At 49.6% G+C, this 16,025-nt stretch overlaps 2 protein-coding genes across 3 annotated transcripts; one reads left to right on the top strand and one right to left on the bottom strand.

The window, feature by feature from the left end:
• Nucleotides 1–873: 873 nt before the first annotated feature.
• mpv17l (MPV17 mitochondrial membrane protein like) lies at nt 874–5,904 on the bottom strand. The gene is made up of 4 exons (XM_004071127.5): nt 5,143–5,904; nt 4,788–4,858; nt 3,640–3,669; nt 874–3,250 (listed from the first exon to the last, which is right to left on the bottom strand). Exons 1-4 carry the CDS (start codon nt 5,447–5,449, stop codon nt 3,035–3,037), a joined length of 624 nt encoding a protein of 207 aa, XP_004071175.1. The 5' UTR covers nt 5,450–5,904; the 3' UTR covers nt 874–3,034.
• Nucleotides 5,905–7,058: 1,154 nt separating this feature from the next.
• On the top strand, nt 7,059–15,085 carry crlf3 (cytokine receptor-like factor 3). 2 transcript variants are annotated; one of them, XM_023957261.2, is made up of 9 exons: nt 7,059–8,240; nt 10,928–11,055; nt 12,206–12,413; nt 12,487–12,574; nt 12,650–12,827; nt 12,907–13,135; nt 13,203–13,341; nt 13,406–13,515; nt 13,759–15,085. In XM_023957261.2, the coding sequence occupies exons 2-9, from the start codon at nt 10,939–10,941 to the stop codon at nt 14,022–14,024; spliced, it is 1,335 nt and encodes a 444-aa protein (XP_023813029.1). In that variant the 5' UTR covers nt 7,059–8,240; nt 10,928–10,938; the 3' UTR covers nt 14,025–15,085. The 2 variants fall into 2 exon arrangements, with proteins under 2 accessions (XP_023813029.1, XP_023813031.1); XM_023957263.2 differs by lacking the exon at nt 7,059–8,240 and adding an exon at nt 8,522–9,028.
• The last annotated feature ends 940 nt before the right edge of the window (nt 15,086–16,025 follow it).

Below are 16,025 nucleotides of genomic sequence, written 5' to 3'. Positions count from 1 at the left end.
AGGTGTAACACACATGTGTAACACACAGGTGTAATGCATAGGTGTAACGCACAGGTGTAACACATAAGTGTAATGCACAGTTGTAACACACAGGTGTAACACGCAGGTGTAATGCACATGTGTAACACACAGTTGTAACGCACATGTGTAACACACAGGTGTAACGCACAAGTGTAACACATAGGTGTAATGCACAGGTGTAAACACAACTGAAACGCACAGGTGTAACACACAGGTGTAACGCACAAGTGTAACTCACAGGTGTAACTCACAGGTGTAACGCATAGGTATAACGCACATGTGTAACGCACAGGTGAAACGCACAGGTGTAACACACACGTGTAACACACAGGTGCAACGCATGTAACACACAGGTGTAACACAAAAGTGTAATGCACGGTTGTAACACACAGGTGTAACACACATGTGTAACGCACATTTGTAACGCATAGGTGTAACACACAGGTGTAACGCAGAAGTGTAACGAATGGTCTAACACACATGTGTAACGCACATGTGTAACGCACATGTGTAATGCACAGGTGTAATGCACAGGTGTAACACACAAGTGTAACACACATGTGTAACACACAAGTACAAACCTGCTGCGAAGGCAGGTGCAGCAATGAACGGCTGTTTGTATGTAGAGCCTTTATCAGACTTAAAAACATGAAGCAACACGCTATCATGAGAGTTCTGGACGCAAAAGATTCTGGTCTACGCAAGTTTCCATATCGACTTTTCAGTGAAAGTGTACACAGCCGGTGTGTGTGCACCTTAAGTATGTGCTGTTGTGTTACTTTTTGTGACGGTCTGGAGAACTGTCCAGCATCGGATAGGCTCCAGCATCCGGTTTAGAAAATGGACAGAAGATTTATGACAGTAAATTCTTTTATTTTGACAGTCATAAATAGAATCCGTTCAGAGATCTGACAGACAGAAAATACCTTCAAGAATGATTTCATGAAGGAGAAAGGATCATCGGAAAGAGGAAAGAAATATCAGATGGCTCTTTATTTTGTCAAGAATAAAAACTTCAAAGCCTCTGAAACAAACCAACACTTTTCATAACTTCTCAGTCAGTTACAAAGTAAAAGCAGATCCTGCGGCTCCATCCTGGATCTTTTGTTTTTCTTTAGATCCACCAATGAAAAAGGTTTTGAGATTTGAGCAGCTTCATCCAGAGTCTTCATCAGTCCTGGAAATCTTTGATCAGTAAAATTAACAAAGAGCTCTGCGAACTTTCAGACTCCAACACGAAACACAAAAGTCTTCTGAAGTTCCCTGCCTGAACCGTCACGTCCCACCTCTCAGTGTTTTAACCTCTTCGACCGAACTTTAAAGACATTTGTGTGATTTCACGTAAAAAAAAAAAAACTTCAATGTTTCCTCCAGTTTTTTGTTTGTCATCATCTTCCGGTTGGACAGTTGGAAATCGGAGCCGGTAACTAACGGTGATCAGCTGGGTTTTCCACACGCGTTCCCCTACTCCGTTTATCATTACTCCCACTCTGCAGGTGGATCAGGTTCAGCACCTCTGTAGCTTACCGTGACACAGTTTCCTCTTTAAATCCCATTCTAGCGTGGCCGTGTCATAATCCACTTCACGGAGCGGAGCGGGACAGAGCTGCAAGACCGCTCTGCTGGACCGATGTCCAGCTAACGTTTATCCTCTCACGCCCAAAGGCCTCCTGCTGCTCTGCAGAGTCCCGAAGCACCGACCTGTCTGCTGCCCAAAGGCCCACAGAGCAGCGCAGGTCTCAGGTGAGAAATGAGTTACGCAACCGTAAGGTCTCGGGTTCAAGTAGGAGGACGGGATTAGGATGTTCTGGGAAACGACCCTTTCAGGAAGCAGGGCGATGACAGAGGAGGAGCTCTGAGAGGTCCCTGATCCGTGTGGGACAGCGGGGGGAGGTGAGGTAGTTCACTACAATGACACTGATGGAGGTTTATCAACCACAGGAACCAAAACTCAGCGCTTCCACCTGTGTGACTGCAGCTCCCTGCTGCTTCCTTCAGTCTCATCTGGGAGTTTTCTCTCATTTCTAACAAAAAACACTTCATGATGATGATGATGAGGTGCAGAGCTAAATGACGTGGTCATCTGTCACTGCGTCCCGTCAGAAATGAGATAAACATACGTAGCAAGTTTGTACGATAAAAGAAAGAGATTTTTTTCAGAGAAATCTCAACCTTATGATGTGAGACCTCCACAGCTTTTCCATCCTCAGATCCTCTTCAGGAGAAAGTTCTTTCAGTCTCAGGTCCAAACTGAGCTTCACACAAACCAGAAACCTGTTCTGCAGAATCCTTCTGGCTGAGAAAAGGCACGGCGGGTGTAACACGGATTACTGAGCCTCTAGAGCCTCCGAGCCTTTTGGGAAAGCTGAGAGCCCTCAGTGCGTCCTCTGTCATTTCGGGTTTTTGACCTGCAGCAGACGACAGTCAGAGCCCGCTCAGGTTTCTAATTTCATGTTCCATCTTTGCACGCCTGTCCTTTCATCAGACGCGTGGACTCTGTTTTTTATCTATTTAAATGTCTTGATTAAAGACGTAGCAGGAGAAGCTGAGCTCTGGGACCTCCAGGCAGAGCTGGACCTAATGTTCAAACGCTTCATCATCAACCTTCCAAAATCCTGTCAGAGTTCTGCAGAAACTGTAGGAGGAACCGACTGAACACCAATTCCATGGAAAAAAACAAAAATTATTCGTTTTCTGCGTCATTCAAACCCTTTTTCGTCATTTCAGGCTTCTCAGACCGGCTGACGGTCAAAAGGACGTTTTCTTTTTCGAGATCTTTCTCACAGCTTTTTAGATTCGTTCAGCTGACTTCTGTCTTTAGTCAAGTTACTGAGTCACTCACCTGAGAGGTTTTCCTGCTCATGTCGGGATCTGGGCTCGGTTTTGTGCGTGTGACAGACAGAGAAAGCCTTCACCGAGTCTTTAGTCTTTCAGCTCAGAGATGCTGGTTCGCTTCCTTCTTCTCAAGAGCCGAAGGAGCAGCAGAAGCCGCGTCTTCCTCCTCTTCCTCCCATCAGTTCTCCCTCTGGATCTGCTTCCTCTTCCGAGCCAGCCGAGCCTCCCGCATCTCCTCCAGAGTTTTCCTGGGGTCCATGATGAAGGCCAGCGCCACGGTGGCGGTGCCGTCGCCGTTCTGCCTGGAGAAGCACAGGAAGGCGGCCCAGAGGAAGGCGCAGCAGCCCATGAAGGCCGTCCGCAGGTGGAGCGGCATCAGGGCGAAGTTCAGGAACTGAGAAGAACAACAAGAAAGAAAGAACTTGAGCGCTCTCTGCAGGCTCCAAAGAGCTCTGGAAATCATGTCAAACATCAGGAATCTACGATAAAAGCAATCTCAATAATATGTCTAGTCATTTTCCCCAAAACTTCTTCTGTGGTTTCTAATTAGGCTGATAGAATTCGGCTCCATTAGGTACATTAACATTTCCTCTGCTGTGGAGCATCATCTTTTTCTTGAAATTCAGGGAGGCTTATCTTCTGAGAAAAGATCTGACAGATGTTTGAATCTGCAGCTCCAAGCTAACGTTGAAGCTGGGCTTCCTGACCTTCTGACCCTCATTTCATCTCAAACAGGACGTCTACTGCAGGACAGTGAGTGGATGCAGATAGAAGCAGTGTTACCTGCATGAAGGGCCAGTACATGAGTCCAGTCTGAAAGGAGAAGACAGCAGGTTTTAATGAACAGAAGGGTCTGTGTGTTTGTCAGATGGAAACAGGCTGAAAAAGCTGCAATCATTTCTACAATAAGAGTCTCAGAGTTCTTTGTTTTTGTCTCAGCACCTGACCCCCTATATATATTTGTCTCAGCACAGCCTCAGGAAACCCTGGGTCAGCATTGAACAACAGTCTTTTACCTAAGTGTTTCTCCTTTTTTCCTATTTACATCATGCGTCCCAAACTTCTATGGATATTAATAGAATTCCCCAGTTTGATCTTTAGCTTTGAAGCTATCAAACCTTCATCAGTACTCCTCCTCATCATAAACCAACATGTTCAGACTGTCTGTCCCTGTTGGCCGCACCACAACGTTTGTCTGGTCATGATGCATTTAGCTTTGGTTTGTGTTTTTTTCTCTCTTTGGGAGTGATCAGGATGGATCAGTCCTGAATCCATCAGAGGAGCAGATGTCCAGATGTTGTGGAGAAGCAGATGGAGACGTTTGGACACGTTGAGAGGAGGATCAGTGAAAGGATGCTGAGTTTGGAGATACCAGGAAAGAGGAGGACCAAAGAGGAGGTTCGTGGATGTAGAGGAGGAGGACATGAGGGTGGAGGATGCAAAGGTGGAAGCACATTATTTTTGCTTTTTGAATTGCATTTTCGGGAGAACCATGTTGGGGCTTCTGAGGTTTAGAGCAGAAAGGGGATTAAAATTACGGATTAGGGCTGTGCAGATGAATGCTTATGTCAGAGTTTAATGTCTGATATTCAGTCAATCATTCACAAACTAGTCTGCTAAATGCAAACACAGTTGGTAGAAAATTTACATTTTTTCCCGAAACGTCTGATTGAAATTTCCTCCAAACATTTTGAAAGCATGTAAAAATAAAATTGATTTAAATATGAAATATTTGAACAGGATGAATCCACAGTCCGCCTGGTTGATCAGCTGATGTTTCAGGACTTTATCCCCGGTTCCAGTCCTGATGAACCTCCGTCGGTGCGTCCACCGTGCAGAAGCGGCGCGCGGCGCAAAGTAGGTTAATCTGAGAGAGCTGCAGCGGCCGCGAGGGAAGAGAAGGTGACTCTCATTTTTTATCCCTCTCTTACCCGCCAGGTGTTGAAGAACTTCTCCCTCCAGTCCTCAAACATGTCCTCCTTCCCCTCCAAAAAGCTCACCCCTGAAGGACAGAGAACAGTCGGGCAGATTAGGGACAGGCAGGCGCCGTGCGCTTTTACGCACAAGATGGAGAATTATCATCTAAGTTATTATCTTAGTCTCCATGACGTTGGAGTGAGGAGGAACCTCGACAGAGGGGCCTCTTTGGTTTCTTTACATTTTAAAATCTTCAGATGAACACTTTTCTGGAACACTCCTCCTGCAGCAGCAGAGACTGTGCGCTCTTGCTCAGTGTCTCGAACTTTCTCCGGGTTTATTAAGGCGAATGTGCGTAAACCTTCTCACCTGTGTAGAAGACACTGGTGGCCAAAGGCGATGCAAAGCTTTGGTCCAGCAGAAGTTTGCGGAAAACCATCCCTGCGGACTTCCCGGGAAAGCGTCTCTCTAGCGCGCGCAGCCAGAAATAATTAAAGTTCCCCTGGAAACTGATCGCTACTATGGCGACGTTACGCGTATGTTTCCAGTCTATGTGCTCCCTCTGAGCGATGAGCTGGTGGGCGAGGTCCCCGCCGGCGAACAGGCAGCCGTACAAGGTGACGTTGGCCAGCCAGGGGAACCTCTTGGCGGCTTCTTTGAGCACAGCTCTTCTCATGTTGGCACAGACGGAGGAGGTCGCTTACGATGCCCAAATGATTCTAGCTCAGCATGGCGGTGAAATTCAGCCGACGAGTCCCTGATGTGACCCGGCTGACGGACAGGACGCAATCCATCTGAGCGCCGTGATCAGCGAGGGATTAAAGGCGAGGTCTCCACCGGAAGCCTGAATGTCACTCATGATTGGACCTCGGGGAATTGGTGAAAAAATTGAATTCCGGGAAACATTTCTCCAAACACGCCAGGATGTTGGAATTCTGCGTAAAATCCCCATGGCTTCGATGCGCTCAGCTGGACAAAACGCATCCAAAGGTGCGCGTAATGCAGTTCTCCACGAGCACAACTATTGATTACTTCCTTCAAAAAACGATCATTTTCCAGAAAAACCTCCCTGAAGATGATCAATGATGAATGAGCAGCGTGTCAGCTCTGACGAGTGAATCAGGTGCGTCTGTGCGACAAATCCGTCGGGTTAAGAGCTAATCCGGGGATTGCGTCGGTCAGATCAGAGGGGCAACATCCGTGCGCCACTGATAGCGGCAGGTCTTAGTTTCAGGTGTTCGCGTCCACTGCTCATGCGCGCTCTGATCACGGGCTTCTACAATGAAAGTCAGTTTAAAAACAGTCAAGTCAGGAAACAGAAAACAGGGCTTTCGTGGACGGGACAGTGAACCTTTTCCCTCACTAATTAATACAGTCTGGTTGTTATTGGAGAAAAAGAGTCTAGATTCAGGGAATTTATTATTTTTAATAAATGTTTTAATTAAAATTAAAAGAGAATAGCTGCAATTACGGAACAAACCGCCAGAGGACGATGCTGTTCATTTGAAATGTCTCATTTATAAGAATCAGATGCTTTCTTCACGTTTGTTTTCGTTCAAATGGAATAAAATCGGTGTTTTATAAATATATGAATTATTTATATATATTACATATTTATTTTCTCTTATTTTAGAGTCTCTAAAGCAACGACATGGCTGCTCTCATGACCCCATTGTGTTTTTAGTAAAAACTGCCATCACAGTTTTTCTTTCTTTTTTTTTTCTTCTCTTTTTTAACTTGTCCAACAGCGGAACAAACAGATCAGAGCTGAAGGCTTCAGATTTTATAGGAGGTTATGAATCTTCTGACACATAAGTGTATTTTTGTGTAAACCCCTTTTGTTTGAGGCTAAACTTTATTTATGCTTGCACACCTTTCAATGTTGTACCAGAATGAAGAGAGGAAAGTAGGATGTTAGAAATAGGGAAAAGATGGAGAAGGAAGGGGATCTAAAAAAAGAAAACAAAAGTTTTTTTTTAATAAAGTACTAATAAATAACTACTCAGCTATGATACCTGTATAGGTAAAAGGGATATCATTTTTAATGTAAACAAGTTATTGTCAACATGAGTTTGTTCACTTTATCGTGGAAGACATTAAAGCAATAAAACACTGGTTTGATGCGCTGCAAGTTGAATTCAGATGGTAATATTATAAGCTTTTGCAGAATGCTGATTATCTTAATGTTATCGCTGTTGCTGTGAGGATTCCTCGGGTGTTCAGTGGTGTTCAGTCACTCCAGGTTCACGTTCATCATCCACAGCTGTCTTCTTCTGTCTTCACAGAAGTGTCGGCTTGTTTTCAGGTCACCTGCCTTTCGGTTTCTCCGTGTTTGTGTCCTCTTTGGGGGGCGCGCGCCGGCCCCTTCTGGCGGACCTCCCCAACTGTGGGTCATGCCGGGGGCCCCGGAATCCGCGGGATTCCGCCACGCCAAAGACCTGACCCCCCCGCCTGGCAGGTGGACACGCGTGGGACGGTCGTGGAAAGCCACATGTCATGCGCGTCTGGTGAGGATGAACTGCGTAAATACGCACGAACCGGCGGCGTAATTCTCAAAACAGTTGAACAGCTCCAAACCTAAAGAAACCCTCGACGGACATCTGCGACTGACGAAGGCAAGAGACACCCATGAATTACGATTATCACGCATGTATGACAAAAGACAGACACGTCAGAGGTGGAAAACGCAGATTGTACGTAGACAGGCCTTCAGAAAACAGGTGACAGGTGAGACCTTCACAGTACAGCCGGATAGCTTCAGCCGCGCAGATCTTCTAATCATTTCACAATATTTATGAAGCATAAAGTTAATTTCCTTAAAAGGAAACATGTTTTTATCTGAGATGACATCTCTTTTTCAAAGGTCTGCCAAGAGGCATCAACAAAACCTTAAGGAAGACTAACATCACATAAAATGTTTAACTCTGAACTATACTATAATGTTAAAATAGTAGTATCAGAAACTTTACCCATTTGCATGTGTTTCATTATACTTCACTTCTTAAATTTCTACTTTTTAAATTAATTGGTCAACATAAATTGTCCCTAGGTGTGAATGAGTGTGCGTGGGTGTGGGTTGGTGACCCTGCGACACACTGGAGACCTGTCCAGGATGCCCCCCCCCCCCCCTTCGCCCACAAGTGACCCAGATGGGTTCCGGCAGCCCCGTGACCCCAAAATGAATAACGGATTGGAAGATGAAAAAGAATGTCAACCCGGTAAAACTCCACTCAGCTCCGAAAGAGTTTAAGGCTGTCTGAAAGGGGGCGGGCAAAAAGGGCTGTACTCTACTCCGATTGGCTGTATCCTGGTGTCACTCGGAGTGATCTTTTCTCTGATTGGCTGTTGCCCTTAAAGCCTCGGAAGTGTCATGTTTGGACTTGCAGAACTTCGGCATTTGTCGGGCGGCGGCGGGTTGGAGCTGAATCCTCACCTTAAGGACGGGATGGCTCCCAGAAAGCACTAAAGTAAGTTTCTTTCTAACTTTCTGGACGTTTTTCTATTGGTTTGACCTCGGCTGCGGGGGCTGATGGGAAAGTTTTGCAGCTCTGATCCGAGTTTCATTGTCTTTTTTGGACCGCATCAAGCTAGCCCTGCCGCAGCCTGAGAGAGGAACTGTCGACAGAAGTCTGCTGAAACCAGAACCCATCCAGAACTTTGTTGGTTGATAGCTAGTCTAACATCCGGGTGTTGAAGTCCGCTCCTGGTTTGCCTACGAAACCCTGATTTTTCGTCTGTTTCTCCGCAGATTTCCGTCTATTAGCTGCTCTGTTGGCGGTTCCGGATCGCGTAGAGATAAAATCCTTTGCGCCGAACTTTCCCGAACATTTCCCCGAATGAAAATACCCGCACTCCGCCGGTTCTGTGTTCCGTTAGGCTCCTCCCGCGGAGTCTCGAACTAAAACGACCGTTTTTGGAACAAAGTTCGGTTCCAGTCGAGCTGAACGGTCTGATCCATCCAGGAACCGGATCGATCAGAGTTTTACGTTCTGATAAAAGTTATTGATCATCGACGAGGACGGAGGCTGGCAGTGTGTGTGTGTGCGCGCGTGCGCGCTGCCAAAAACGGCTCTTTGCGGAAGTGGTGCCCGCGCGGACACATCCGCTGCGCGCGAGGACGTCTCTCTCTGTCTCTCTGTCTGTGACTCAGAACCTCTGCAGGGTTGGACGCACGTCTGACCCCAGAGGGATGACGGGGCTTCAGGGGTGAAGACGGTGCCATCTGACCTGAGCAGAGGTCAGAGGTCAGACACAGGTGAGTGGGCTGCAGGAGGAGGTGCTGTGCTCCTCCTGAGGATGCTGGAGCTCCTGCACACAAACACGCTTCCTGCAGATCGGTCAGTTTCTGTGCTAAAGGCCCTGCAGACGCCTGGAGGCTTCTCCTCAGTCATGATCCATCAGAACCTGAGTTCTGCCGACGTCCTCAGGTTCTGCTGTTCCTCATTTTCAGGTCTTCTGATCCTGCAGAAACCTTCAGAAGATGTTTGTGTTTCATTTACGTCTTTAATTTTCATGTTTCTTGTTGGTAAACTGAGCTTCAGAACCTCCTCTGGGCTTCTGTCGGGTCAGAACCTGCAGATCTTCTGGCTCTATCTCAGCCAGACTCCTTCCTGCAGGAAGAGGCTGCAGACGGCTCCGTTCACACGGTCCGGGGCGGGTTCTGCTCCATCCGCTCTGGTTTGGACTGTGTGGTTCTGGAGTGAGCGCGTGCGCTGCTGTGTGCGGCGGACGGCTGAGGCCTGTCAGCCACTTCCTGTTTAGCTATGGCGAAAGTGCGTCCGACCGCACTCTGTGTGTTTCAGAAAAGGAGCTTTGATCAGAGCCTCAGGAGCAGAACGGTCTGGTTCTCAGAACCTCCAGGCGGTTCTGCAGACGTCAAAGCAGAAACCACGGCTGACGTTTCTGCACAGCTTCTGCCTGCGGAGACGTTGCTCTCCGACACGTTCAGGCTGGCGTGCGACGAGGAGCCCGAGGCGTGTTTCCTGCGGTTTGTTCGCTTTCAGGATGAGGAACGGTTCAATTGGCCTTTTACGGTTCTGGTGCCTCCAACGTTCAGCAGCAGCTGAACCAAACCCAGCCCTCCTTACCCCCCGAACCGGACTCTGTCCTGGGGGGGGCGGGGTTCGGGCCAGTGGGTCTGTGCTGGAGCGGTTTTCTGCTGTTACAGGAGGATGTGGCAGAGCGGCTGTTGCACCAGGAAGCGGTTTTCATGCTGCTGCACGGCTCAAACCCTCAAACGTGTAACTTTTCCTCCTCAAGCTTCATCTCTGGTTAGAAAACTCAAGACGACTTAAGACGTTCACCCACTTGAAGAGCAAACCTTTAACTGATAAATCCATCGTCACACGACACAAAATGTCCTCCATCCGTGATTCTTGAGCAGCCCGAGGTTCAGCCGGGGGTTCAAATCCCAGGCCTGACAGTCGTTTTGTTGTGGAGCGAACGCCTGGACCCTGCAGGTTCCCAAAAACCTTCCAGCAAACGTCAAAAACGTCTCTTGGTTCCATGAAGTTTTCAGATTTCTGTTTTTTCCTCCTGACATAGACTGTAAAAAATAAAAACCCCAAAAGTTCAATTCATGGTTTTGATAAATAGAAGTTGTGTCTGAATTCCTTCCCTATTCACACTATATAGTACACTGTATAGTGTACTATATATAACTATATAGTGAGCTATATAGAGCGTTTGTCATTTTGTTGTCCAAAATCCAGAGCCCTAGAAATTTCCCAGAAGTCTCTGCGAGAAGCCAGTGTACATGGATGCTCACCAGATTGGTGAATATAGACCACAATGCATTGCTGCTGAACATCTTTTGCCAAAATTTTTGATTTAAATGTATTTTTTAAATAAACCAAGGTTTTTGTCTTCAGAAGACAGTGGACTCATGAATAATCGTCACAAAACGCTCGTATTAATCAGATTTTAACTTTGTGAAATCCATGACGTCACATCCGCCGTTTAAAAAAACAAAAGTAGTGAGCGTGGCGTCTGAACTGCTTTTAGAATTTAGGGCCTCCATAGTTTTTTTAGTAGTTAGGGTGGGAATTCAGACACACGTGTGAATCAAATGGAACCATTTTTGAATCTTCATGGATCTGCAGGCGGGGGACCTCCTCCCCCCGCTCCGCTCAGTGAACCTCCTTCTGTGCTTCAGGAGGGGGGAGGATGTCGATGGAGGTGGACCTGCTGCTGCAGGAGGCCAAGGAGAGCATCGAAGCGGCCCAGAACTACCGCAGCGAGCTCCAGCAGCGCCTGCATGGCCTGAACCAGGCCCGCAAACAGGTACTCCGCCCCCCCACGGGGGCCTGTGTCCTCTCTGCCCGTCCCATCTGCCCCCCCCCGCCTCCGTTTCCAGCTGCTCCCAGTAAACATTGGGGCTATTTCCTGTTTGTCTGGAGCGACAGCGAACCGACAGGCAGGCGGATCAGAACCGAGAGCTGAGGTCATGGAAACGCCTCCTGCAGATGTCCCAAAGGAGGAGGAGGAGGAGGTGCTGCCTCATCCAGAGCAGCTCCTCCAGTTCTGGTTCTGATGAAGAGCCGGGCCTGAATCCCACGTCCAGGAACCAGCCGTCCGTCACGAAACCGTGTCAGAGGATGACGACACATGACGTCACTTCCTGCTTCCTGGTGGCGCTCTTCACTGTCAGCTGATACGAAGCTTTAAAAATAGACCAGAGGAAGGCGATGATAACGTGGGTGACAGCCGGCGCCCGTGTGGGTGGAGCCTCTGCTTCTTCTGTGAGAACTTCACCTCCTCCATCCTCAGCTTCTGATTGGACCGTCAGAACTGCTTCCTGCTACTTCCTTATTCAACTTTATTATTGTTATGGATCATCTTTTTCTCCTGATGACCGTCGGGACCAAACTTTTGAAAAATCAGAAAACAGGTTGTGCACGCTGCCCTCCCGGTCCACTCCCCCTCCCCCTCCCCCGATGGGAGATCCAGGAAGTGCGGCGCTCTGCCAGGATGGAGCAGACGTGTGTTGGAGGAGCAGACAATGCTATCTCTGCAGCATCTGCTCCATGCTCCCAAAACATCCCGGCCGGGCTCGGACCCTCTCCTCCCGCGTATTTTATTCCTGGACGGGATCCGCCGTCGCTCTGAGACGACTGCGGCTGTCAGTCACCTCCACTTCCTCCCCGCTCTCAGAGGGTGACGGAGGAACTGAAACATGCTCTCTGCTGGGGGGGAGAAGCAGAAGTCTTCCTGCTTGACGTGAGCAGCTCCGCCATGTTGGGGTGTTAAAACCAGGACTGAAAAAAGCCTCTCTGGTCTGGTTTTAGGCTCCGCCCACCCCCCCCCGTCTTCATGGACCTGAGAAGTTTAGTTTCTCCTCGTTCCAGCAGGAAACATTTTAGAGCAAACTGCAACGTTTTCAGCCATTGGTGTGTGTTTGATCTGATGTGGTGTGCTTCCCCGTGGGCTGCAGGTGCGGGGCAGCTCGGGTCAGGCCCGGGACGCCCTCCGGAGGCACTTCGCTGAGCTGCAGGCGGCGGCGACGCGGCTGCTGGCGGAGCGGCTCGGCGCCCTGCTGGATGAGGTGAACGCCATCGAGGCGGACAGCATCAAGCCCCTGGACGACTGCCAGAGCCTCATCGAGCACGGCGTGGGCCAGGCCGACGAGCTGCTCCGAGAAGGTGGGGGTTCATAACGGCTGCGGCCCCGCCCACTTTGCTGCGGGTTCAAACAAACGTGCTGTGACCTCCGCAGGGGAGGCGGCTCTGCGCACCGGCCTGGACGAGAAAGAGGACAAGCTGGGCAGCTTCACCAAGAAGGCCATGCACATCCAGCTGGACAGGTGGGGGCGCCGTCAGGCCGCCACGGGCGGAGGGGGGGCTCGCCGTTTCCCTAAACCTGTCTGTGTGTCCTGCAGCCTGCCCGAGGTCCCGGCGCTGGTGGACGTGCCGTGTGTTTCCGCCCAGCTGGACGACTCCCTGCTGAACCTCCTGAAGGAGCGGGTGACCCGCCACGGCGCCGTCTCCTCCCACCCCCCTGTCCAGATCGAGGAGCTGCAGGAGAGGCCGGGCGGCATCCTGGTGCGCTGGTGTAAGGTAACCGAACAGCTGTGGGGGTCTGGAGAGGAGGCACGGGGGGCTTCACGGTCAGGAACCTGTGGTTTGGGGTTCTCAGGTGGACGAGGACTTCGCAGCGGCGGAGTTCCGGCTGCAGTACCGGCGCTCAGGCGGGGGCGGGGGCCAATACGAGGAGGCCTTCAGCGGTCGGGACTCTGAGTTCCTGGTGCTCCAGCTGGACCCCCACACGGACTACCTGTTCCGGGTCTGCGCCCGCGGGGAGGGCCGTACCGAGTGGAGCCCCTGGAGCATCCCGCAGACCGGCTACACCACGCTGGCGCCGCACGGTACGTGGACGCCGCCCCGCCCCCGCGGGAGCTCACAGAGGTGCTTAACCCTCCGCTGCTTCCCCAGAGTGGCGTTCAGGGACAGACGGTTACATCCTGAGCAGCAGGAAGAACATCGCTCTGCGCAACGACTCCGCCCACAGCCGCTGCCCCGTCCTCTACTCCAGCGCCCCCACCTACTACTGCGGACAGACACTCTCCTTCAGGTACGCCCGCCGCGCGTCCGCGTGCTTTGGCTGGACCGCACCTGCAGCTCTGGTCTGTTTGCAGGATCATGACGGCGGGCCAGGTGGACGGGCGGGACAGTGTGGGCGTGTCCATCGACAGTAAGGAGGAGGAGTCGTTCCAGAGGGAGGGGGCCGTCTGCATCTCCACCAACGGTGAGGAGCTTCAGCTGGACCGTTAGCGTCTTCATCAAAGGATGAGGAAGACGGGGGAACCGGACTGGAAGGTTCTGAGAGGTTCTGCTCGGGACCTTCACCGTCATTTCTGTCGGAAGCAGTTCCCCTGCTCTCTCTCTTTTACCTGACATGTGATGTGGAAGGAGCGGTTGTCATGACGACCAGTTGAGGGCACAGTGACCCCCCCCTCTCCTTCAGTCCAACTTTCTGTTGTCCTTTCAGGGGCGGTTTTTGTGAACGGCAAAGAGATGACCAACCAGCTGCCCGCCATCACCGTGGGCTCCGCCGTCACCTTCGACATGGAGGTGGTGTCCCTGCTCCCCCTCAGCAACAACAACCTGAGCGACGGGGGCAACTTCAAGCTGAGGGTCACCATCGGCTCGGGGAACCGCGAGGTGGTCTTCGACTGGCTGGTGGACCAGCCCACGGACTGCTTCTTCTTCGGCTGCTCCTTCGTCCACTCCGGATGGAAGGTTCTGGTGTTTTAGTGGACCCTCCGTTTCCGCGGATCATCTGTGTTCCCCGCCTGGATTTGTTCTTGTGAGGTCGCCCGACCTTTGGTTCCGAAGAAAGCCGACCTCCTCTGCGTACAGCGGCAGGTTCTGCTGCTCCGGACCTCCTGAGCCACAAACAGCCCCGAGATGAAACTGTGAAGATCCGGATGAGTTCTGATGAGCCCCGTTCTGGGAGGGAGGAGTCCGACCTCAGCCGTTCTCCGACGAGGAAGCTGGACTCAGCAGAATCTACAAATCACTTTACCTCAAAGAAAGACACAAACACCTGAATGATATGCAGCCTAAAGGGTCCAAGAAAACATTTCCTCTTCAAAAGAAACGTTGATTTTCCTCTTGAACATTAATCCAGGTTTGTTACGATCAGATGAACGGCTTCCTCTCATTTCCTGTGTGGAACTTCAGCTCCAGCCTGCAGCTGGGCGAACCACTGGTGCACAGCGGTGAAGTTCAACCTTTTTTTTTACTCCGACCCATAAAGTTTGTGCTGCAGAGAAATACCTTTCCTCTCCTTTGTACGTCAGTGTCTGTAGTCCTGCTGCGTCTGGAGAGAACTTAGTCCTTTAGGGTCGGATCTGAAGAACTTCATCAAACGGATCCAATCTGAGGTTCTGCAGCGACAATCCTGAACGTCACGGATCAGCTGGGAGAAGCAGAAAAGGAATCAGTCAGTGAAGTGATTTTCTTGACCCCCCCCATCATCCTCCACAGTTGAAATAAACGTGCTTTTTCCATTTTTAATGAAAGTATTTGACCCCCCGAGTCCTGAAAAAGTGTCTAAAGGGTCATGTGTCATGTAAGGTCCGCTCTCATTGAAAGGGTGATGAAGAGCATCTGAGTGGCGACCTGAGCCCCCCGAACATCTGCTGTCCTCCAACCTCACCTCTGAGCAGGACAGACTGAAACCGGTTCCTCTGATGGTACAAATGTTCTGGATCCAGGAGACCGGACCGCTCCAGAGCTGGGGATTCAGCCAGCACACTGATGAGTGTTACTGTCACCAACATGTTGTTCAATAAAGTTTTTCTGATCTGTGATTCTTTGCAGGGTTTTTATTTTTATTGTTTTTACATTCACTGAATTATTTTCCAAAATTCTCCTGAAACATGAATTCCCTTCTGAACTTCTGTGTTCATACGTGTTCGCGCATCTGGCTTCAAAGTAATTTTGTAATTATTTTAAGATTTTTAACAAAATAGAATTCCCAAAAGCATCTTCAGCTAGAATAGAATAAAGCACGAGTTTACCATCAATGAGGGATTTTGTTGAACTAATGTCCATCTATAGGCACCACCCCCCCCAAAAAAAGTTATATACGCTCGTGTATTCAGACGTTTTATTTTGAAAACCGGAAACCTTTGAGCGCCTGCGCAGCTTCGAGTGCAGTTCCGTTTAGGTCCACTAGATGACACAAAATCTTGGCTTTTCGGTTGTTAACCCTTATGTGGTGTTCGGGTCTGTGGGACCCGTTTTCATTTTTTATCAAAAGAAAAATGATACAATTAATAAATTTTTCAAACTCAGACTCACTGGCCTTGGCTCATTTTCTGTGAAGAACATATATCAGAATACATTTTTAATGACCACACACCGTATACCCCCCCCAACACATTTCTATTACATATAAGATGTTCGGGTCCACTGGACCCGGGGCTAATAGAAGTGTGGAAATTGATGTTTTATGTACCTACACTCTGTCCTCCACCTGTCTGGGCCTGCTGTGTGTGTGTGTGTGTGTGTGTGACCACTGAGAAAGAGAGAGAGAGAGAGGCAGAGAGAGAAGTTTCACTGTAAATGTGAGTTCTGTTTCTGCACCTGCGGTTCCCGCGCAAGGTTGCAACATTGTTAGAATAATTCAAAAATCAACTCTGTTTGCTCTCGTTCTCCCGCACATTTGACATTTGACTTTCTTGCGTGAATCTTTAATATCTCGCTCTTTATCTGCTACAAATTGGAGGCGGGACACGTTAAATATAG

Source organism: Oryzias latipes, chromosome 8 (assembly GCF_053564925.1).
Source record: "Oryzias latipes strain Hd-rR chromosome 8, Olatipes_Hd-rR_3.1".
In the NCBI taxonomy this organism is placed as follows: domain Eukaryota; kingdom Metazoa; phylum Chordata; class Actinopteri; order Beloniformes; family Adrianichthyidae; genus Oryzias; species Oryzias latipes.
This window is presented reverse-complemented; position numbering and strand designations above follow the sequence as displayed.

What these genes read in the sequence shown, in the direction of transcription:
- mpv17l (XM_004071127.5), bottom strand. Translation starts at nt 5,449, where the DNA reads ATGAGAAGAGCTGTGCTCAAAGAAGCCGCCAAGAGGTTCCCCTGGCTG. An exon ending in AGTTCTTCAACACCTGGCGG is followed by an intron (nt 3,670 to 4,787) that starts GTAAGAGAGGGA and finishes TTCTCCTTTCAG; the next exon opens with ACTGGACTCATGTACTGGCC. An exon ending in TGTACTGGCCCTTCATGCAG is followed by an intron (nt 3,251 to 3,639) that starts GTAACACTGCTT and finishes TGTTCTTCTCAG; the next exon opens with TTCCTGAACTTCGCCCTGAT.
- crlf3 (XM_023957261.2), top strand. Translation starts at nt 10,939, where the DNA reads ATGTCGATGGAGGTGGACCTGCTGCTGCAGGAGGCCAAGGAGAGCATC. An exon ending in ATGCACATCCAGCTGGACAG is followed by an intron (nt 12,575 to 12,649) that starts GTGGGGGCGCCG and finishes TGTGTCCTGCAG; the next exon opens with CCTGCCCGAGGTCCCGGCGC. An exon ending in CACCACGCTGGCGCCGCACG is followed by an intron (nt 13,136 to 13,202) that starts GTACGTGGACGC and finishes CTGCTTCCCCAG; the next exon opens with AGTGGCGTTCAGGGACAGAC.